Source organism: Schistocerca serialis, chromosome 10, assembly GCF_023864345.2.
Source record: "Schistocerca serialis cubense isolate TAMUIC-IGC-003099 chromosome 10, iqSchSeri2.2, whole genome shotgun sequence".
NCBI classification, from domain to species: Eukaryota; Metazoa; Arthropoda; class Insecta; order Orthoptera; family Acrididae; genus Schistocerca; species Schistocerca serialis.
Genome location: NC_064647.1, coordinates 168,644,929 through 168,670,253, shown reverse-complemented (window position 1 = coordinate 168,670,253; position 25,325 = coordinate 168,644,929). Strand labels below are relative to the sequence as shown.

Genomic DNA, 25,325 nt, shown 5'->3' with positions numbered 1-25,325 from the left:
GAACGACAGTCCATTACCTTCATATTTTTGAGTTGCTCATATTCATTTGACTGTATACTCTGTATATTAATACAATCATCAATGAATAATTTTTCTGTTTCCTTGCTCAGTGTGTAATTTTTTTTTAGAGAGAACAGTGTTCTGAAACTGCATATTTTTTAATGATAAATGACTTATCGTGTATCGTGTACTTTTTGTACAATATGTGGTCCACTGGATAAATAAAAAATTACCAAATAAATCACACAAATTGAAAGGTTGTCAGTTAAACTAAGTACCTAGTGATTATAAGTGCAAACAACTTAAACAGGGGCCATGACATAAAACATTCAGTGCACAAGATGAGGCAAAGACTGTGTTTCTTGCTAGAACTTCATAACCTCTAGAACAGAGGTGGGGGGCAGATACACTAATGCCGCTGCTTTCCCATGGGCATTGCCAGCCTGCAGTCCCCCCTCCACCTCTCTCCTAACATCACTTGATTATTAACAGCACATGTGTATTGTCAATGTTGTCAGTGTCGAAGCCTGTTTGATGTTTATAGGAGGACAAAATTAACGATGAGGAGCTAAAATCCTCGAATTGAAAAGTGGTCAAATCCTTATGCTTCAACTTGAAATGGGAAGGAGATTACTTTTTTTCTAAAATGCAAGCTGGTCCTCAATCCTGTTTTGCAATACAGTTTTATCAGAGTGGAAGAAGTGCAATGTAAAGTGACATTTTCAGCTCCTTCACGAGAACTTTGTGACCCCTTTGGATACTGAGGATAGTCTGGCTGAATTTCCCAAGTTAAAACAGAAGAGAGAGAAAGAAGAAAATTCACATAGATATGTTGTTTCTTGAAAATGTTACTATTATTTATAAAGCATTACATTATTACCTCTTCGATGTAACATATGTACAGGAAGAGAACCACGTCATCCACAATAATAGTGCAATGAGAGTGAGCTGTCACATAGCTTTTAAAATAGCCAAAACTGTGTGTCCCTTCAGTGATGGAAAATTTCTTAAAGAGTGCTCTGTTGCTGCTGCAAAAATCTTGTGTTCGGTGATTCTTTCTGTTTTTGAAGCAGTTCCTCTTTCAGGGAGAATGGTATGCAGAGATACTGGAGCAATGATGAACACCGTGGAAATTCAACTGATGAAAGCACAGATGTAATGGATGTGGCTCAGCTTGCTGTATTTATGAAAGGAGTTGATGCTGAGTTCAGTATGATGGAGAAACTCGATTTAAAGTCAGTGCATGATACAGCTATGACAGGTGACATTTTCTTGGTTAGGAAACCTTTTTGACAGATATGACCTTGTTGGGAAAAACTTCATCGACTCAACAGATGGAGCTCCAGCAATGATTGGCCAGAATTGATAAGAATAAAAGAAGAAAGAAGATGGTGAGGGAATATGGTATAGTTGTAGGTAAACAACTAGAATTCTCTCATATAGATTTATTCACACTTAGCGTCTACACAGATACAAGTCCGGAGGCTAACTGCCGTTAGCGTCCATCATGCTCTCCAAAGCCCTCTCCTCGAAGATAGCACACTTACGCACAGAACAAATATCGATTTTTATGGCGCTCTATGCCACAATGGTATCCAACACGAAATACCAGTGATACACTGTATCCTACATTTCATTAATCTGTTGGCAAAATGTGTCAAAATAAGTGGTGTGATGGATGTTGTAAAATTTATTGATAAACTGAGATCATGTGGTTTGCAACATCAGCAGTTGAAATCTTTCCTGGCAGAGCTAGAGCATGATTACAGCAACATGCCATATTTTTGTGAAGTACCCTTATGTAATTGAGGTGTTTTTTTTGGAAAGTTTTTTCAATTTCCATAAAGACATAGCATTTTTCATGGACATGAATGCCAGTAAGAGAGTTGGATGATCCCCAGTGGATATTAGATCTTGCATTAATAACTGACCTTAGAAAGCACTTGAATGTCTTGAATACAACTTTACAGGATAGAAACATAAACTAATTACTGACATTTTTGACACAGTTGCCGTTGTGGATAAAGCAACTTTCAGTACGCTCATTTGTGCAATTTTTGAATGCTGCATTAGTTAAGAATGAAATAAATTTTGAAGAGTAGGCATTGAACAAACATTTTGAGGAATTTTTGCATTGCGAGTTGCTTTATGAGTGTGGGTGTGTGTGAAATCTTATGGGACTTAATGCTTTATGAGAAAACTTGGATAGTAGATGTAGTGACTTAAATCAATTCGAGCTTGAGTTTAGTATTTTTGCAACTCCTTTTGCAGTGGACATTGAAAGTGCACCTCCTGAAACTCTGTTAGAGCACATTGACTTTCAGTGAGAGGGCGAGGTCTGCAATATGTTTGGTATCACGTATTTGTGTGGAAGTGCTTTTTCAGTAATGAAATTAATGAAATCGAAGCTTAGGAGTAGCCTTACTGACATTCATTTGACTGGAGCAATGCATTTGATGATCAGTAATCGCACTCCAAACATCAAAATGCTAGTTAAAAAAAAAAAAAAAAAAAAAAAAATTTAAATACAATTACAGAGTGATGGAAATAGATGTCTCTTTCTTTTTCATAACAAGTAGGTCAGCTCTCAGTTAGATTACACATATTAACAGGAGTTTAATCAAAAAATCATATGGTCATTGTATTTTACTTTATGTCTGTATTGTATTTGTCACCAAGAGATTAATCAGATGAGGGAAATACTCTATTTTTTTCCTCGATCCCGTCTCCTCTATCACTTCCCCCCCCCCTCCCCCCCCCACCCCCCTCTTTTCTGTCTGTCTGGACCATCCCCCTGGAACATAACCAGGATTTTGTGAAAGGGGGTGTCCAACTTGTTAAAGAAGACCTTAAAAAGGCTCAAGTTTTTCATTTATTCTTAAAATTTCGGTAAAGAATGCCAAACTAATGTTTTTGACAAAGGTCTCTGAATTTTCACCGAGCAGAGATAAAATTATAAGCCAGAACTTTATGACTACTCCCCACTGCGAGGTTGAATGCCTCCTGATGGTGTTGCAGGCACATGACGCCATCAGGAAAGGAAGTAAGTGGAAGAGAGAGTAGTGGCTAGTAATTATAGCAGAGATACAGGCTGCAAATGTGGACATCCACTAATATAAGCAGTTTTGAGAGAGGGCACATTGTCGTGGTGCTGCAGCTGGAATTTCTGAAACAGTGAAGCTGGTCACCTGTTGGCGTACTTATGTTGTGAACACCAATGGAAAGTGGTTGAAGGATGGTGAAATAATGATCAAGCCATATGGTATTGGATGATCACATCTCATCTCAAAATGCAGGTGTCATGGCAGCAGTGAACTATGTGCACATTATTGCAGGCCATCTGCATCGTATCACGTTTGAAATCCTCCACTGTGGTGAGATGACATCTTCCAACAGGATAACTGTCCATATTACAAGGTCAGAATCGTGCTACAGTGGTTTGAGGGGCATTGTAGTGAACTCACACTGACATCTTGGCCAGCAACCGTGCCTGATCTGTACCCATTGGAACATGCATCGGGTGCCAGCTGCGTGCCCGTACACCACCATCCTGTAATTTTCAGGAATTAAGTGACCTGTGCATAGACCTCTGGTGCCACATACTTGTGTAATCCTGTCAAAGACTTATAGCATTCATGACAAGCACAATTTCTGTTGTACTGTGTTTGAAAATTGGTACCACATCTTATTAAACAGGTGGTCACAATGTTTTGGCTCATGGAATATTGAATTTTAGTGACCAGTGCCTGTAATGTTCAGCCACTTGATCTATTGTATCATCAGTAGCGTGCTTTGCTGTAATTAATTACTATTTGTGTAACTGTGGATCATGCACACTTCAAAATTACTCACATAAACCTCTGCTAAAACTGTGAATCTCCATGAAGAGTCTCAGGAGCAGATGTTGGACTCTGCAAGTTATAAGACTTTCAGCTGTTGAAGGTATGCAGATGACTAGTTGTAGAGTGGTCCCACTGTGAGGAGAAATGTCATCATTTCTTTTTACTATCTGAATTCCATTCATAGGCAGATCTAGATCATTGGGACTGAAAGTTTTTTACCTTTCATTTACTTTTAGTCTGAGCCCTATTTTCATCTTTCAATTGGGTGTCTTTTGCCCTTTTAACAACAGAAATACATAGAGCTTCAAAATCAGTGTCAGTTGTGTCCACAATAGTTTGATATTCTGCAATAGACAGAGCTGTTTTTGATTGGGGTTTGGTAATTTTAGAATTGTGGTGCTAATTCATGTGTCTGACACATTTTACATTATAGCATCATGTAACATGACATCTCTATCACTTAGTCCACAAGAACTCTGCAACCTACAATGTCTTGTTAGCCCTATAAGTCTGACAGTCCACTGTTTTAATGTTTGTGCAGGCTTCTTCTTGAGAAGGAAAAGCTTCAACCTTGCTGCATCTGTGTTGTAAATTACATTGAGCAGCCTAACATGTGAGTCGTATGTAATAGTTCATGAATGAGAATTGGGACATGGTTTTAAAAGATGGTACACTTTGGCTCTGACTGTTGAAATAAAAAGAGCCATTGCACGCCATATCTGTAATGTTGTATGCAGCAAAATGAGCCTCCTTATGTGTCCGATATTCTGACCAATCCTCTTCATTACTATTGAGTGGGCAAAGCGTGGATGCAGCAAACAGTAGCAGTGCTGCTCACTGTAATAGTAATTGAATCATGTTTTCAACACTGAGCAGCAGCCATTCCATCTGTTGCACTTGCAACTGAATGACTTTGTTTAGAGACAATTCCTGTGGTGGCTCAGACATAGTTAAACACTTTGAATAATACACAGAAAAGTCAAAATACACAAGGCAAAACCAGGGTGGGCAATGTATGGGAACAACGACATTTGTTGTACCGGACGAAACAATAGTCATCAGTACTGTAGTGGATTTTTAGCTTTACTCCTGGAGGAGGCTGATTTGGAAATACTTGATTTTGTAACAACCCGTGTTGACAGGAATTTCATGAGTATTAATTAGTGTCACGTAATGTTAATGTATCGCTTGATACACAACAAGATATTAGTCTCTTCCCACAAAGTAGAATTGATAATTAACAGTTGTGCATAGTTCTGTGTAGTACATTTACCTCACTGTTGGCTCAGTAGAGCAACAATGCAGTCATCTTCAGCGATGATTGCAGACTGGCTGTGCAGAGCAGCACTCAGACGTAAGCAAGCAAGCAAGCTGATAGGGTGGCATGTGGAAAGTCATCTGGGCATGTCTATGCCGACTCCACTCATTTGTCGCTTCATCTGGCAAAGACTGTGCTTGCTTCTGGTTTTTTCACGAGGTACCAACCTCATCTTGGCACCTCAGTCTTAGGATGACACCACAGTCTGACCCAAAGTCACCAAGGAAAAGAATTGTACACACAAAAAAAACTTTCAGCAAAATTGAACAGTGTGTGAAAACAAAAGTGTTTGAAAATGGGGTAATGAATGAAACTATGAAAAAAAGACTTTGAACAGCCAAAGTGGGAATAACATTGTGGCACCGATGAGGTCGACACCAGTATCGATCTGAGTATCATCTTTGAACTAAGCTAAACATGATCTTTGTGTAGTTCTGCCATCCAGTTCTTTGTAAGCCTTGCTTGTGTAAAGAGGTAAATAAATGAACTCCTGATAATAAGGTGTTGTTTGGTGTAACTGACCTGAGCATTCACCTCACTGGGGCCCCCAAGTCGTAATGTCTTCCGTTTTCGCTGTTTTACTGTATCCACAGCCTCTGCGTTGGTTATTTTTGCATGTATTACATCAACATAACATTTGAACAATGGCTTCAGCCCAACGCCTAACGCCGGATTTTGTGATTGACATGCATCATGTTGCGTGCAATGTACATCTGCCAGGACTGCAACACGATGCTTCTCACTTGACGATTACACCGATTTCGCCGGACGTTTTTGAACCTGCAACAATAAGTGAGGTTAGGAGTGTGCACGACTCCAGCTGTCAGACACCTTTGTTCCCTCCACATGTGCCTTCCCTCATTGACGGTGCAGTTACCTCTTACATATCTCCGTGCAGTGTGGGACCAATGCCGATTTCTGCAAATGCTTCGTTGGACAACTGACCACCACCAGGACAACGATTTGTCATGCCACAATCCGTACAGTACCACGTGGATTCCTGCCATGTGGCCGGAACTGCTTTGTTCACAGGTCAACCTCCTCAGCATCCGACCACGCCCACGCCTGCCTCGGTTCAGCATCAGCACATGCCTTCCTACTTCGATACCTCGGCCTGCAACAGGAACAATAGCTTGTTATCTGTGCCTGACCTCCATCTCTGTCCTACTGCTATGCCTCAATGTTTTGTGCAACGTCACTCACCTTATCCACACACCACTTTGAGTGGAGTGACTATGAACTGTGAACATTCACACATTCCGTCCGATGTTCGACATCATTTTCCACACTGTGCTTCTGGACAGCCCGTACCTCCACAGCCTCCCTGCAACACAGGTGGCTCTGGCTCTGATCGTACATCGAGCTTGCCGTGGACTAGCACATGTTTTCAAACTTTGAACTTTTTCTCACCTGTCGCCCCCGCACCGGCTCCAGTCGACCTTCCGCTACCATTCTCGGCACATCTCGGTGCCTCATCCGCATCAGTCTTCCACGACACGTCAGTCTGAACACATCCGCAACGTGTTGAACTTCCGCAACCGCAATTGACACATTACGGTGCCTCACCCACTTCTGCCTTCCACGCCGCGATGGATCACGCTCATCCACAGCGCGTCACTTTCACACTGCCACCCAACCAGCCGTCGTCGCCACATACCCTGGAGACACACTCTCCTGGAATACTGGAGCAACAACAGCTCGTTTCAGGCAGTGCCCCGACGAATTCAACTCAACCTGTTCTTCCGAACTTTCTACAATGCTTACCGACGCTGCCACCATTCAATCGCGGCAGAGCAACAACCTGGTTCAAAATTGTGGACAAAGTGTTTGACCATTTCAAACTCTACGAATCAACCAGATTTCTGTGCCTTATTACTCACTTGTATGACCAGGAGGGCTTGATTACTGACCTGGTCGACGCCCCGGACTCAGCTACCCAGTACACTCTGGCCAAACACAGTTTAACGTCGGCTTGCGCACTCAACTGAGACAGCAATACGGCAAGTGCTCCACGTTGAGCAACTAGGCAACAACAAACCTTCCCAACTCTGGAGACGGCTACGGGCCCTGGTCAACGATGATCTACTCTCTGACACAGCTCTCCTCGCCATCTGGTCAGATAAACTACATCTTCACATCCACTTTGCTCTGGCTCAGAGGTCTCCCGAACCCGTAGAGCAACGAATGACAATTGCTGACAAACTACATGATGCATCACTGCTCTATTTCGCCAGCCACTTCCTACCTGGCAAGTCTCAGGTTCAGGCTCTTTGTCCCGTGGCCAGATGCGGCCTGGGCCATACTGTACCGACTGTTCCGCTCGCTCCGGGAAGCAGCAAACAAGCAGCTGGGACGTCACTGGCTCCGCCCACGGTCACGCCTCCTCCAGCAACTGCAAGCCGTGAATTCAACTAAACTACAATGCTCAGGTTCAACCTCCCATGTCATCTCACACTCTGCCAACTCCAAACTCGAGTGGACTTTTTTAGTGTGCAATATTGAGGAACCTACACTAGGCATTGACTTCTTGCTATCCACAAACTTCCACTGGACCTAGTGCGAAACACTGTGTTTCATCACCAGTCCAAAACTTACTTCCCCTGTGCTCTGTCGAGCAACCCCCCCCCCCCCCCCCCCTCGCCCGTGACATGTCGGTCCAGGCTCATCTCATCCGTAGATGCTCGTCTCTGTTGATGACGTTACAAGAAACAACGCACAAGTGCCTTGTCGAGCTTGAAAACGTCACTCACCTACGCAAGGAAAACTTCGAGTTCTCCCTCCGGCTCCACGAAACTCAGCTCCACCTCTCCAATGCAGCAAAGGTATTACAGACGCTGCAGCAAGGACAAAGCGAGGTCAGTAAGTGCGCCAAATCTGCTTGTAGTCCCAACAATTGAGCCTCCGTGTGCTTACCTCCCGCTACCCCTTGCTATCAAGTGTACCATAACGTGTACTGATAGTTCCACAGGACCACTCCCTCCTAACACGGCAGTATTTGACACTCGGCCAGACACGAATGTGCATGTGTGACAAGTGTCACGTGTTCCCGAACTGACAGCTCCTACCTCTCCCCTCGTGGACAGCACCTCAAACTATGCAACTTCAGCTCCTGTGTGCCACCATGCGACCGCCACTGACAACATAAACAGTGCACTCGCACCTAGCGCTTCGTCCGTGATCGTGCTGCCACAGGCCGTGCCCTCAGATAATGGACTCACTAACGCTTCACGAGCTCTGCCGAGCTCACCCGACCATGGCGCCACTGCTTCGGGCCAGCGGCCATCTTGTCATGTTGACTCCTGGGACATTTCGCCGCCTCAGCTCCCGTCGGATCTGCCGAGTGGCTCCGAACACCATGACCACGCCTTGCCTGCCCTGCCCGCTACACATTGTAAACAAACCGCCTCTCGTGCCACCGGCAACATTTCCGTCGTCACCAACAGCACAGTTCACAAGCTTCGCCTCACGCTAGGCCCCTGATCTCCAGTAAACCACGTCAACTTTGTCCTAAGTGCCTCTCCAACCTTAAAAAGCAGATTTATGAACTTCTAAACTCTGCCGTCATTGAACTCTCTGGCAGTAGCTGGTCTATGACCATTCATATGACACCCAAGAAAGACAGGTCCTGGTGCATGTGCGGAGACTACTGTCGACTAAATGCACGAACAATTATGGACACCTACCCCATACCCAACATTGCCGACTTTACCAGTTCCCTTGCAGGTGCGACCACGTTCTCAGTCATTGATTACAAACGGGCCTACCACCAGATCCCCATGGCACCTGAAGACATCGAGAAGACAGCAATCACCACCCCAATTGGGTTATTTCAGTTTCGATTCATGTCCTTTGGTCTGAAAAACACAACCCAGAACAGGGAACGCTTCATCAATGAAGTGCTATTCGACATAAAATTCTACTTTGCATACCTTGATGACATTCTTGTGTTCAGCTCCTCCGTCAAGGACAACATTCGACATGTGCAAATTGTTATAAACACTCTCGCGGCACCAGGCATCGAGACCAACCAGGAAAAATTGCAGCTACATCAACCCGCTGTCACTTTTCTTGGTTTTCGGGTCTCTGCTGACGGCATTTCACCACCCCCTGAGAAGGTACAAACAATAGTAAACCTACCCAGACCTGTGTCATTCAAAGAGCTCTGGCGCTTTCTTGGGACGGTTAATTATTATCGCCAACAACTACCTCGGGCTGCAGAGATTCAGGCTCCACTGACGGACGCCTTGGCAAGCACCCACACTTCTGGATCTCGGACTGTTCCATGGACCCCTGCTATGACTCACTCTTTCACTGCCCTCAAAAGTCTTCTCACTAAGGCCTGCACCATTGTGCATCCTCATCCCAATGTGCAGCTTTTCATCACCACAGACGTGAGCTGCTAGAACATGTGCCTTTACAAATACAACACAACATGTGGTTCATGCACGATGAAGCTTCTGCACATGTGCGGATGGATATGTGTGTGTGTGCGTGAATGTATACCTGTCCTTTCTTCTCCCTAAGGTAAGTCTTTCCATTCCCAGGATTGGAATGACTCCTTACCCTCTCCCTTAAAACCCACATCCTTTCGTCTTTCCATCTCCTTCCCTCTTTCCTGATGAAGCAACCATGGATTGTGAAAGCTTGAATTTTGTGTGTGTGTTTGTGTTTATTTGTGTGTCTATCAACATACCAACGCTTTCGTTTGGTAAGTTACATCATCTTTGTTTTTAGATATAATGGTATATAAACATACATTTTAACCCCACATGTCTTTGTTAGAGGCAGCAATTGTTAAACATAAAACTTCAACTTAGCTATGATTGTGAAATGATTTGACCCTGGGTATCACTAAAAACAATTCACAGAACAGTATTTCTCACAATTCACACATTATTGCACAACATGAAAATTGTACAGTCCAGACAGTTTCCAAAAGTTCACTGCAAAATAATGAATAAGTTACATATTGGTTTTCTCCCCAGCTACAGAGGATGTTCAAGAAGCATCTCAGTAGAAATTTATCCTGAGTTAAAATAGTCTTCCAGTGAAATCATCTCTTGAGGGAGAACGGTTGAGAAATCATTAAACATATTACAGTGGAATGCTGGAGGAATGTCTTCAGCTTGTATTTGTAGTAATCAAAGTGAACATTAATCAAGATAACAGAAGATACCAGTAGTTTAGAAATTACCAAGTACACTTTCTCACTAAATAAAGAGAAAGAGCTAGTGGAATTTTAGTTAGTGTTCGCAATGGATTAAGTAAGTGAATGTACAAGATAAATTAGGAGTTAGAAACTAAAGAATATAGCCATCATTTTATTGTTTATGATCTATACAATCATGCAAATAATGAACCTGGAGTGGTATAGTCGGTATTTCATTGTTTGTGGTCTATACAACCCTCCAAACAATGAAACTGATTTAGATATCACTAATATTTCCTAAAACACACTGATAATTGGATAATTTGATGCTCCCTCCCTCTCATCTGTTCTGAAGATATTAAGAGCTGGTAAAGCCATTGAGGAATTTATTTCTTCAGACATGACAGAATTTATAAAGAATTCCACTGGCATACACTCTGTTGTAACACAACAAATATGGATTGAACTTTTCACCTCTTCTGATACTGTTTCTAATATAACCAGAAAAATAGACGACTGGAGCACTGAACATCATATGATAATTTCCAACATTCTAACACAAAATAAAGCAAAAACTAGACTAAGTGCATACTAAAAAGCAGTTGGAACTTCAAGAAGGTGAAGTGGAATCAATTTGTTATTGTGTTAACTGGTTTTCAGCTTACAAGGCCATCTTCAGACATTTACTGTGTATTGTCACCAAAGAAGTTAGGCTACAATGCTTTTCAAACAACACTGGAAGAGAAGTAACATGTCTAGGATGAAGAAGAAACATACAGTAAGTAACATCTTTGACAGTGTGGTGGTAATGCAATGAAGTAAAAAATTGAACAGTAAATAAATAAAAATGGGATAAACAGGAAAAACTTTAACACAAAATAGGAACAGCATGCCTACATAACAGTTTCTATTAATAAGCAAAACTAATAACATAAAATAAAACTAGTACTTGACAAGGCTACATAAGGAGGTATAAAACATGGAGAGTGATACACAAACCAATTAAAAGAAGAAACAATTATCAATGTAGCTACTGAATACGTAAGGAACTTAAGCAATATCAATAAGATAAACAGAAATAAATAAATGCAGGAAAATGGAGGCATTTGAGGGAAAATACAGTAAATGCAAACTTTGAGAGTGTGGTGGTACTGCACTTTAACATTAACATTATATTCAAAACTGTGGCTATGTAACAGTTTGCATTAAATAAATGAACCAAGTAATGTATGAACAAGTCTCTGTTAAGATCAATACAGTGTTCTCCATAATTGTGAGTGGATTACATTGGAGCTAAGTAAATTCAAATGTGGGCAAATTGTTGGTACTTGTATGGTCAATGCTTCCATAACAAAGGGGGCAAGATTGTTTGACACTTTAAGACACACCATATCAAATATATTTACTGCGTACTGGTAAAGCAGAAAAACATCATCCTCTAAGACACAACATGGGCAAAAGAGTGTGTTCAGTGATCATAACAGTCAATGATTGAAGAAGATTATGACAAAAAAAAAAAAAAAAGACAATAGCTGAAACATATCACTGAAGAACTGTGTCCCACTTGCAAACCCTGTCAGCACGAAAACAACACAATGGGAGAGCAGTAAGCTGGAAATCGTAGAGTGAACGAGTATTCCAGAACCACACATTAGTGATTTCAAGTGCCCGTAACAGGAAAATGTGATGCTAAAGTTATTAAACCTGGACTGGGGAAAATGGAAGAATGTAATTTGGTCAAATGAGTCTTGTTTCAAACTGTTTCCAACTTCTGGCAGAGTTTGCACCCCAAGAGTGAAACATGGAAGGAGTTTGGAGATGATTTGGACTGCCTTATGGTTTCCACGGGCCACACAATTACTCTCCTGTGCCGCATTACAGCCAAGGATTACACGACCTTTTGGCTTCTCAGGGCCATCCCATTGTGCAATGGTGTTGCTGTTTTCCAAGGGGACAGGGCCACTATTCACTCAGCTCACTTCATCCATGTCTGGTTTTGCGAGCACAATAATGAATTGTTGCATCTCCTTTGCCCACCTCAGTCATCAGATCTCAATATTATTGAGCTTTTGTGGCCTACTTTGGAGAGACAAGTGCACGATCATTATCCTCTTCCATTGTCATTAACTGAAATTGCCATTATTTTGCAGGAAACCATACAGGACCAGTATTTATCCATTCTGATTGTGAGATGATGAAAGCTGTTTTCAGTGCCAGTGGTTTTCCTACACTGTATTAGACATGGTATTATGTTGTGGTTTTGGTGTTTCCTTATTTTTCACCAGCCTCCTGTACTTAATACAAGAACCAATAGAGGTCCCTAATACTACCAACACATTATATACAGATCACAATATAGCAGAAGACTTCAATAAATTATATTCTCAGTGTAAATGTATCTCTAAAGAGTTTAAAAATAAAGAGAAAGCAATGAAACTTTTACACAGAAAAGCATGTTTAGATGCACCTAATAAATTATTTAATGAACATTTTTACTTTAGAACAATTTACACAAAAAATTTCAAGTTCAGAGGACAGAAAAAAATCATGACCAGATAACATCATGTCTGTGTTCTTAAAATGTCTAATTGCAGCATAAACGTTACTGAAACTGGAAGTAACTCTTAACTGCCATACAGAAAAAGACCATCATTGTACAAATATTAAAAAGTATGAAAACCAGCAGATAATTTGTGCAATTACAAATCCATATCTTTAACAAGCATTTTGGCTAAAACCATGGAGAAGATAATAAATTTTTGATAGGCATGGTACCTTGAAACAGAGAATATTGTATATGTGGACCAACAAGGATAAAGAAAATTCTGTTGTACCACCAATAATATTATAAACCTCTCACAAGAAGTAAAATCCACTTTGAGTAATAAGAAAACTTCACTGTAATTATTTGTTGATTTTGAAGATGCTTATGAATATTTGGTGAGCAAAATTTGTAGAACAACTATGAAACTTAAACATTTCTGGTAAAACTTTGTACTGGCTATGTGACTTCACACAAGAAAGTTCATGTGCAAATAAGATAAATAGCACATTAACATGTTGACTACCTTGTGGCTGCAACTGGCCACAGGAGAGTCTCACCCCTGTTGCCATGAGCCTCGCTAGGTGGTGAAACATCCATTACTAAGTGTGCAGCAGTCAACATCTTATTTAAGTCTAATAAATCAGAGAAGAGAGTTCCTCAAGGTGCTGTGACCAGTCCAACATTATTTAATGCTTTCATCAGTGACATCCTGTGATTTGTATCTACAACAGGAGAGGAAAAAACTGCACTGTATGCAGACGATCTTGTTATTTGGATTTCATTACCAGACATCAAAAGTAAGCAATTACCAAATGAAATGAACTGAGTGACAAATCACGTTTAAGAGTGGTCACAGAAAATCTTATAGAAATAAATGCTCAGGAAACCTACTATCAGTATGTAAAATTAATTAAATGTGACTGCAAACTTACAGCAGTGTAGCACATAGATGCATCTAATAGATTTACCTTTCGAATTCTGGCTCTACTTCTAGCAGAAGGTACACACATTCACACACACAACCACATGGTCACCCGAACATACACTCCTGTGGCTACAGCTATACTGATTATTGAAAGCAGTTACCTGAGCTGTTGCATATGGGGAAGGCATAGCTAAGGGCACATAAGGCAAGGATGGCATAGCATGATAGTGTGAGGCAGGAGGGAAGAGACGCATGAGTCAGCTGCTGCACAGTGGTGCGTTCTGAGAAGGTAGATCATATAAGATACATGGAAATGGGAGAGGAGGGGGCAAACAGAAAGGAGAGTGTAGATGGAGAGGGACATAGGCCCATGTGTGGTTTTTGGAATGTTGAGTGCCAGGTTGTTGAGAAAAAGAGGATAACTGTTTGTCTTGTGCTGTTTGAATATCCTGACATGGAATCAGCAGGTCATTTGAAAAAGGTAAGCAATGTATTCTGGTAGTGGCTCTTTCTGATTTGATTGTTTCATCAATTTTAAACTTTTATTGTAGTTTTCACTAATCTTGTATTACTTTTTCTAAAACATAGCACCACGTTTCACTCCTGTTTTAGTTTCAGAAAGTTCCAAAATTTCTCACCAGAGTTTTGCCTTAGATGTTGTACTATTTTGTGTTTTGTAATTGAATTGATAGTGAGATCCAGAACTTGTTCTTACAGAATTTTAAAGAGAGACATATGGTACACTGAGTCACAAGTTTTTTTAAAAAAATCTACAATGATACAAACTATTACAGTAAATTTTTTGATGGCTTAACATAGTTTTAGAACTTTAGTTTGTTCTGGGCAAGATCTAGTTCAGTTTATTTGGTAATTGCTTCTGTTGTTTGCTAATGAAATCCAAATGATAAGATCATCTGCATACAATGAGGTTTTTACCTCTTCTGCCATAGAAATGAATGAGGAGAGGTACATGTTACAGAGAGATAGAAATTTTGTATGGGATATGAAGAAGCAAAATCCATCTATAATGCATCATTTTTATCTCTGTTCTTATGGAGTGGACTTATCAATGCAGTTTTCCCATTATCAGGAATATTATTATTATTATTTATCAAACATGTTCTTAATCCTTCTTTCAGGAGCTCAGTCATGAAGTGGAGTCAACAAGCAGTGACAGTGAACTGAAAAGGTATTATACAGTTTCTTGTATCTCTTGTTTTTTATTTTGTGCATGGCTTGTTTTGCAGCTTCTCATTGTAAGTGGCCCAGCAGAATATCCAACTATATGTGCATATACACAGTACACCACATCTGTTGACTGGAATCTGTAATGCTGACTTGTCTATACTGCTGTGTCACAGCCAAGTCCTCCTGTCCCAGCACTAGAATGCATACCTGTAATTAGTTAGGGAAATGCCACATATCAAAATACTGAAACATACCTGTGGTAAAATTGTTCATCTATCAAGACTGTAAGAAGCATATGAGAAAGTGGGCTCACTCTTCACTGTCTATAGCCATTTACAAGTTAACTTTAATTGTTGTTCTGTCCTAAAAAAATTTATAACCAGTAATCGTCTCCCCTGATACATATGATGTTGCAATATTTAAGTATATACGTAGGTCCTGATATGCACAGTTCATAATAATTACATGGTGCTCAGTTTCTATTCAGCTGGGCATGCTGTTGTCAGGACATGAATGAATGCAGTATTCACAAACCAAATGTTCAGCCACTCTTCAAGTATTATCATTAAGCGTATTCTTTCTCTTCGATTGATCTTCACATGAAAACATCAAATCCACAAGTTCTCACCTCTTGTGAAAACCACCTGAGTTTGGATGATTACTGAGATGTGCAATATGACAGATATGCACAAATGTTAGTGATGTGTATATAATTACTCACTCAAATATTCCAGATGGAGCACACATATTTGACATCTCAAATTAGTAACCTTCAAAATGATTGTGATTGTTTGTAACCAAATTTATTGTTTGTGAGCAAAAGCTATTGACACATTCGGTAAGACACATGTCCTAACACTCACCACCCCTTTAATCATAACTCCAGCTCTCTACAGGTACATACATGCTTATAGAGGGAGCACAACATCAGTAAGAGCTGCACACAGCTTCCTGCTGTTTCACCTACATCCTAGCAGTAAGCAGTTTTTCAACTTTTCAAGAAAAAAATCTAAAATTAGATTGTATGATCCTCTGGCTGCCAAACACACAATGGGGATGGATAATGGTGAGCAATCCACTATGCAATAGCAGATGGTAAAATGAGATTCATGATTCTTATTGTGTAGTTATAATAGAGGGAGCCGGCTGGAGTGGCCGAGCGGTTCTAGGCACTTCAGTCTGGAACTGCACGACCGCTATGGTCGCAGGTTCGAATCCTGCCTTGGGCATGGCTGTGTGTGATGTCCTTAGGTTAGTTAGGTTTAAGTAGTTCTAAGTTTTAGGGGACTGATGACCTCAGATGTTAAGTCCCATAGTGCTCAGAGCCATTTGAACCATTTTTAATAGAGGGAAACATTCCACGTGGGAAAAATATATATATAAAACAAAGATGCTGTAACTTACCAAACGAGAAAGTGCTGGTTGATAGACACAATAAAAAACACACAAACACACACACAAATTTCAAGCTTATGCAACCCAAGGTTGTTTCATCAGGAAAGAGGGAAGGAGAGGGAAAGACAAAAGGATGTGGGTTTTAAGGGAGAGGGTAAGGAGTCATTCCAATCCCGGGAGCGGAAAGACTTACCTTAGGGGGGGACAGGTACCCACACACACACACACACACACACACACACACACACACACACACACACACACACAGGCAGACATATGTTAATGCAAAGAGGTTGGGAACGTCATGTCCAACAATTCTTGAAGCAGCATGGTGTTGAAGATTTTGGAAAAGAATTTTGTGAGGCATGTGTTAAGGGGGAGCAACATTGCAGTTGTTTTCAGTTATGGCAGTAGCGTGCCACATAACTTGGAGGAGTGATTCTTGCTGATCTGTGTGGACCTATGGAGTGTAAATCACTGGGAGGAGCAGAATACTTTCTTTGCTTCACTTGTGACTTTTCAAGATTACGCATGATATATTTTCTCAAGCAGAAGTCTGAGACTGCAGAGAAGGTTGCAGAAATGGTGAGCATTGTGAAAAATTTTTGTGCTCAATTACCAAAAGCATTTCAATGTGATGGTGGATGGGAATTTGATAATACTGAAGTTAAAGATTTGATGAAATTGAATGGCAGACAACTCGTCATCACAAAACCTTATACTCCAGAGCAGAAGGGATGTGCTGAGCACATTAACAGAACAGTTGTGGAACTAGCTTGAACCATGCTGCTAGTTCAGGGCCTGCCCAAGTTTTTGTGGGCAGAAGCAGTAAACACATCTGTTTATGTGTTAAACAGAACTGGTACAAGTCGTGTGGATGGCAAAACACCTTATGAGGTATTCACTGAAAAGACGATACTGCTAAGTAAACTTCATATTTTTGGGGTGAAGTGTTTTGTTCATATTCTGAAGGAAAAGCGAAAGAAATGGGATCCAAAAGGGAAACCAGGCATCTTTGTTGGTTATTCTGATGGCATTGATGGATTTATAGTGTGGATTGAATCAGAAAAACGGATTATTTGTAGTAAGGATGTTGATTTTGAACCTGAGAAAACTGGTAGGACAATGGTGTTACTCCCAAGTGAAACAGGTAATGAAGAATTGAAGAATCATGAAGATGCAAATGTGTTTAAGGAACCTACAAAAGAAAGTTCTAGTGAAAGAGAATAGATAAATAGGCAACAACTGAAGAAACCAGAGCACCTTATTGACATTATGCTGGCTGAAATAAATGAGCCAAAGAATTATACAGAGGCTATTAATTCTGTAGACCATGAACACTGGAGAAGAGCAATGGAGGAAGAAATGACTTTGTTGAAAGAAAATGCTGTGTGGACTTTGGAACCTCTGCCACCAGACTGTAAGCCCATTACAAACTGTTGGGTTTATGGAATTAGGCGTAAGGCTGATGGTAAAATTGACTGCTATAAAGCAAGACTAGTGGTTCGTGAATTTTGTCAACAAAAAGGTATTGACTATAATGAAAAGTTCAGTCCTGTTGCTAGATATGATTCAATTAAAGCAATTCTGAGTGTTTCTGCTAGTGAGCAACTTCAGTTGGCACAATTAAATGTAAAATCTTTTTTGACTGGCTTAAAAGGAGAGATATATATGGATTAGCCTGAGGGATTTAGAGATGGAACTGATTGGATATGCAAACTTCATAAAAGTTTATATAGACTAAAACAGCCTCCAAAGTGCAGGAACCAATGGTTCAAGAACTTCCTATTAAATCTTGGGCTTGTGGAAAGTAAGGCAGATCCGTGTTTGCTCTATTGAGAAAACTGCAATGACAAGTTGATGGTAGTTCTGTATGGTGATGATGGATTAATATCTGCAAGTAAGAAGAAGGATATTGAAATTTTCCTAAAGGAAATTCAAGATGAGTTTAAAATTACTGTTGAGCCAGTAGGATATTTCTTAAATATTAGTATTGTATGTCATGATAATGGATCAATAGATATTAATCAAGAAAGTTATGCTAAAGATATTCTTTGATGGTTAACATGGCAGAGGCAAATCCTGTGTCAACTCCAATTGAGCAGTATCTGCAGCCAAATGAGTTAACCAGTGATAAACCAACTATTGCTCTATATTGAGAAGCAGTGAGCTATGTGTCAAAATTTTTAGAGAATCCTGGAGAAAATGACTGGTCTGCAGTAAAAAGAATCCTGAAGTATATAAAAGGTTCAGTGTCATTAGCTATAAAATATGATGCAAACAGAAGACTGGACATATATACTGATGCTGATTATGCCAGTGATCCAACAACCCAATGCTCAGTTAGTGGAGTGGTTGCAAGATTTTATGGAGGAGCAGTTACCTGTGCTAGTAGGCAGCAACATTGCATATCATTGTCAACAACAGAGTCAGAATATGTGGCTGCCAGTGAAGGGGCAAGAGAAGGAATATGGCTATCTAAGCTCTATGAAGAAATTTCACCACTGGAGTGTGTTCCTGTTCTTCTTGTTGATAATGCAGGTGCTATTAAACTGGCCAAGAATCCTGAATTTCACAAGAGGTCAAAGCATATTGATGTTCGCATGCACTACATCCGTGAGAAGATTCAAGACGGCCAGCTATCCATTGAACATGTACCAGGCAATCAGCAAGCTGCAGATATTCTCACCAAACTATTGCCACATGTCCGGCTTAAATATTTAAGATCATTGATTGGAATGTGTTAAGTACTGCATTTAGCAAGATAAACATTTAGGGGAAGTGTTGAAGTGAAATGTTTATATTAAGCTCTCTGATGTGTACTATATCTATGTTTTCGGTTGGTGTCATAAAATAAAATACATGTGTCTTGTTATAGCAACTACATCGTGTGTATGCTTTATGTTGTGCCCTTTAGTTCTTTCTTGAAGTTTCTGCAACAGGAAGTCTGTGCTTCAAGGAGCTCAGAGGCTTGGTGACTTTGTAACGCAGGATAGATGTTGATCTGTTTCAGATCTGATGACAAGAGTACAGTTTCGGTACAGGCAGAAGTGATTGGGAGCACCCATTTGGCACATATTGTTGAATGTAGGGCTCTGCAGCACATGACACACTGTATTCCTGTGTTGACACAACAAGAAAGTCAGTTATTATTTCAGTGGACATGGGATCATCAAGGTTGATGGCTGTCTGGGTGATCCGTGTCCTGTTGATATTTTTGAATTAGGTGGTTGAACATGCCCTTTGGGGTTTCCCAGCCATTCATGCCATACTACTTTGCTTTATTACTCGTATTTGGATAAATTATGTGTCGTGTTACGCCTGTTCAATGCTCATGTTCAGAAATGCCATTATACAGGTGAACAGCTGCTTGAATCCTGCACTTCACCACAGATTATGGACAGTGGGGGCAGTATTATGCTGTAGGGGACATTCAGCGTGTCTTCCATGTGAGTTGTGACAGTAGTAAAGTGGAATGTGACAAATGTGGATTACATGAAAATTATTGTTGCTCAGCTGCAGCCCTTCGTAATCAAAGTTTTGCTCGACAGTGACAGCATCTTTCAGCAGGATTACTAACTGTCACTGTCACCAGGGCACAGGGACACTACACTGGTTGGATGAATGTGATAGTGAACCCGGGTTGATGTCTTATCCACCAGATTTAATTGATCTGTACGCAGTGGAACACATCATGGATGCTATTGGGCACCAGCTGTGTTCTCACAAACCACTGGCCCACAATTTAAGAGAATTGTGTGAGAAATGCATAGTCATCCAGTGCCATGCAGAATCTTCACTATTGCTGACCAGTATGCTATTAAGCAGGTGGTTGTAATGATGAGCTCATCATTAAAAGTTAAATACACTGTGTAAGAAACCTCCCCTGCAGCCCACTACAAGGAATATGCAAGGACAATATACATGGACAACACTAATAATAAGAAACAAAAAAATTACCCAGGTGTGAGGACAACTCGCACACCATGGGTTGCATATTATCTTGATCAAGTGCGAGGGCTTTTAAGAAAGTAAGGTCCGATCAATCACAAAATGGAAACTACAGTGAAAATCTGCGGAAGCTTCATATAGATGTGTTGAACAGTGTCTCTAGCCTGACCATCAATCGCATCAAGTCACTCCTTTCTATTCTGATTGCACACTGACTGCATAAAGAAGCCTGGAAAACGGTATGATCCGCCAAGTATGAGTGCCTGTGAGAGATTTCGCCTGATTTCATGCAGCCTACACAACGTAACTGTATTGCATTTCCTTCTTCATGACAATCCTTGGCCACACACTGCAGGGGCAATGAGGTGATTCCTGCAGCGTTTTTGATGGGAAGCGTTTTGTGACTCAGCATGCAGCCTGGACTTGGCTGTCTCAGAGTTTCTCCTCTGCTGGATATGAGGACAACATTTTGGCACTGACAACAAGCAGCAGAGCAATGTAGAGAATTGGTTGCAAGAACAGGTGGCTGCCTTCTCTGACGAGTTTATTGGAAAGTTGGATACAACAAATGTCTTAGTCACAGCGGGGACTGTATAGAAAAATAGTTGGAGGGTGTAGATAACTCTAGTAAATGACGTGTTTTTTATTTTTGCTATGATTTTATCCCATTGATTTATAGTATATGTCACTGCCACTGCCTTCTCTCTCACTTACACTGTCTCGTTTCGTCTTTCTTTCACACTGCCACTGTCTGGCACCACATCTAGGCAACACAAAAATTCGAACGGAGGGGGGGGGTGCGTCCTCCAGTTTATTTATTTTTTCCCCAGGCCCACGTGCTTGCAATATGGTGGTCCAAAATACCCCCTCCCATGTAGCTGCATAGTAAAGTTCGCCGACTGGGAGGGTCCAGGTCCTCCAAGGCTGTGTGTGCTCTACACTTGTCTATATCTTTCATTTCCATTGTCTCTCTCTTTTGCCCCCACTGCTTCTATCCATATTCATCTCTCTTTCTCTGCTACTCCCGCTGCCTCTCACTGGTCATCAATATCTTCTCTCTCTTTGGCTCCCAGTACTGTTGTCTTCATCCACCTCTCTTTCTCTCACACTAGCATTCTCTCCTTCACCCTTTTTTATACCACAACCACAGTCTTCTATCTTCCATTATTTATTAATTTTCCCTCTCTTTCATACCGTCTGTGTCCTTCCATCTCAGCATAAAAAGTGCGATATGGTCACATTTCCATATTGTTGGGAAAGTTTTCAAAGGTGCTGGGGAAGCTGTTGGTACCCAATTTTTAGTCAGAGTGTTTTAAATCGCTTATTTCATGCTCTAGTAGCAGAATTTTTCTGTGGGTTCCCTTCTTTCGCCTGATACAGCAGGGCATGCCATTCGTATGAAAAAAACTTTATGTCTCTCGTATGAAAAGAACTTTATGGGTCAGTAAAATTTCTGTAGTTTATTTACATGAAATTGAAACAACCAGGACCAGTTACAACACTTGAGGGCCGGATTGCCCCTGGAGAGGATGAAACGGCTCTGTGACACCGTCCCCAAGTGAATAGTACGTGTATCCATGCCAAAGAGGATGCTACATCATACTGATAAGTTGACTCATTTTGCAAAGTTCTTCATAAATTTGCCTTGAGTTTGTAATCACTGAGAGAACATCACATATTCTTACAACACTTGAAGGCCAGATTGCCTCTGGTGAGGACGAAACGGCTCTATGACACCCTCCCCAAGTGAATCAGTGAGTGCATCCACGCCGAAGAGGAAGCTACGTCATACTGATAAGTTGACTAATTTTGCAAAGTTCTTCATAAATTTGACTCAAGTTTGTAGTCACTGAGAGAACATCATATACTCTCTCAGTCCATGAAGTTTCATTTCGTTTCGTCCTCCCCTTCTATGTGCGTTACGTATTTCGCCAGACCCTGTATTTCTAAGTGAAGACTCTATACTATTTTCAACAGTAATCGGGAAATTACAACATGAAAAATAAAGTTATTTCCAGTAAGTGTATAATGGGAAAAATCATGTATTTAAGGTGTAGACGTTTAACAAGTTGCTATCACACCTTGCCCTATTTCAGGCTCTGATTGATAAACAGCTTTATTTTTGTTTTGTGGAGCAACTGCCAAGTTCCTTCCCTCCTGCAAGATCCACTTGTATACTTATGGAACGCGGAACACATTAGGTAAAATTTTGTCAATATTGTCGGACAATATTGTTTGTACCATCTCAAATTGACGTTATTCGATCCTGCTGGTGCCTTACCAGCGAGAATGCGTACGGGAAACACATATACGTATATATGGGAGCACTTATCAAGAGCTTCATTGCCGTTCTGAAGATCAGCTGAGGCACTCCTATTTCACCTAACTCTTTTACTGCCAATGCAGGAATACTCTTCAGGTGCATTTCGTTTTAACATAATAGCTTCATAACTGTTATTGCGGGCAAGAAAGAAATAATTGTTTAATACCACGAATTACTACTACAATATTTGTCATAAGTTATTTATTTTACGTTTTCTTTCTACAAAGGATCGTCATTTCTTCTTATATTATGCCTGGCGCACAGCAAGGCGTACATTGCTGTGAACAATGGTGCCAGAGTGAATTTCCATTTCTGATACATTCTTACATGACATTCATTGTTAGGTTATGCCATATTGGCTACCCCGCACAGACTGCTGGTGAAACTGCATGACGTTGTTAGGAATATTGGAAGTGAGAACACTACACGTGCATTGTTAATGTAAGCAAATTCCCAGATCCCTGTGTTGAAATAAATAGAATGCAGTTGTTTGTCAGCTGTTCTTGTTGCTGACCGTTTTGTGGCGCTATCAGAACAAATAGAAATCATCGTGCTATTGCTGAATACAAAAATGTTTGGTATAAAATTCAGATGCCATTTATTATCGATTTGTGAATGACAGAGGATTACAGTGCAAATTCGTGTCACGCTAAAAATGAGCTGATCATGTCAATGTCAATAAGGCAAGGAACAATACGAACGTGACCTACAGTATTTTTATGAGCTTCTGTGGTTGCCTTTGAAAAGAAAGTTAAAGGCGACGTTGTGCCGTTACAAAAAAAATCACAAGCCACAAAGAAAATAGGAGTCCTATGTTTTGGCTGGATGAATAGTGGTGACAGCGCTGGTCATCAGATGATCTAATTGCAAACCAGTTAGAAATTTTATGGCTTGTCGTCGTTTATTGCCATCATGAAAACAGCCTCTACATTTTGACTTCGATAGCATCATGACTAATGAGTTACTCCTGAACATAATAAAGCATTCGGAAGCAGCTGGAATCGAAACTACAGCGGTAATTTTTGATGGAAAGCAGTAACCTAGAGGTCTGGAAGGAGCTTGGAGTTCTCGCAACAGAAACTTACTATCGAAATCCTCTAGGTCTATCGAGTAGAGAGTGGTTTTTCTGGGATGTCCCACATGTGCTTAAACTTCTTAGAAACCATATTTTGGATGATGGGTAACTCTGCCGAACATCACACTCTTTCTCAAAGTCTGTTAGCAACATAGAATGTGCTTATTACTGTCTGGAGAACTTTTTTCCGAAATTCGTGGTCAGGGCGCATTTTACAACAACTCAAGTGAAGTGAAAAATGGAATGGCAATACAGAGGATGGACCCTTGTCGACAATTACATGCATTGTTGATATACTAGTGAGCTGCCGTCACAAGTTGCTCCAACAGAAGAAACTGAACATGACTTCATAAAATCCATCAAAAGCGAGTTTTGTATTTACATAATTGGAAAACTAACAACTGATTTGGATTGCAGTTAATTCAGCCAACAAGAACGAGATCTGTTGCACTTCCCTAATCATGAAGCAGCAGCCAGGTGGGACTGCAAATCCCAAGATGCACTGAAATATCTTGTAGCGTACACAGCATTTAAATACACGGCCATTGACAGTTCCTAGTGTTCAGTCTAAAATGAACTTCTTCTGCATTCAGATTACATCACCTGTAATAACTAGATATCCGTAATCTCCATATGTGAGCTCACTTCCCGTTCAGCTGCTAGTTCAATAAAATATGCGATAAATATCTAAGTGTGACAAAGTGATGCAAAAGTTAATTTCTATAATAATCTCAAAGTTTCCCTGAAATGTGTCACAAAGTGATTCCTCTCTGCGAAGGGAGAAAAACCCTCATTAAAATAAGGCAACTGAACACAAAGGCTAAAACTGAAAAGATAAAATACTTGCTACGAGGGCTATCCACAAAGTACATTACGTTTTGGAATTAAAAATAAATAAAGTATTGGAAAATTTTTTTATTATATACAGATGAAAGCCACACTTAAATACTACTTTTCTACATAGTTGCCATTTAAATTAAGGCACTTATTGTAGCGATGGACAAGCTTGGAAATTCCTTCGTCGTAAAATTCGGCCGCCTGCGCTTTCAACCACGTGGTTACCTCTTCTTGAAGCTGTGCGTCGTCATCAAAACGCTGCATAGCCAACCACTTCTTCATTGCTGGGAATAAGTGGAAGTCGCTCGGTGCCAGGTCGGGACTGCACGGCGGATGAGGAAACAACTCCCACTTAAAAGATTCGAGAACTTCGCGAGTGGCATTTGCCGTGTGGGCCCGGGCGTTGTCGTGAATCAGCAAGATCTTTGAGCCCAACTTTCCCCTGCGCTTGTTTTGTATTGCTCTTCTGCGGTTGTGCAGAGTTTGGCAATACCTTTGAGAGTTTATTGTAGTGCCTCTTTCCAGGAAATCCACAAAAATCACACCTTTTCTGTCCCAAAAGACAGTCGCCACGTGGTTGAAGGCGCAGGCGGCCGAATTTTACGACGAAGGAATTTCCAAGCTCATCCATCGCTACGATAAGTGCCTTAATTTAAATGGCAACTGTACATAATAAAAAAAGTTTCCAATACTTTATTTATTTTTAATTCCAAAACGTAATGTACTTTGTGGATAGCCCTCGTACAATGAAAAGCCTGCAATAGTTGCACCGTCATC

The 25,325-nt window shown here is 40.7% G+C and overlaps 1 protein-coding gene across 2 annotated transcripts in view; it reads left to right on the top strand.

Annotated features, from left to right (window-relative positions):
• The window catches only part of LOC126425113 (zinc finger protein 501-like), a 203,760-nt gene that overhangs the window by 93,470 nt on the left and 84,965 nt on the right, over positions 1–25,325 (top strand). For both annotated transcript variants that reach the window (XM_050088043.1, XM_050088042.1), the window contains exon 5: positions 14,919–14,968. In XM_050088043.1, coding sequence (XP_049944000.1) covers positions 14,919–14,968 — 50 coding nt within the window. The remainder of the gene's footprint in view (positions 1–14,918; positions 14,969–25,325) is intronic.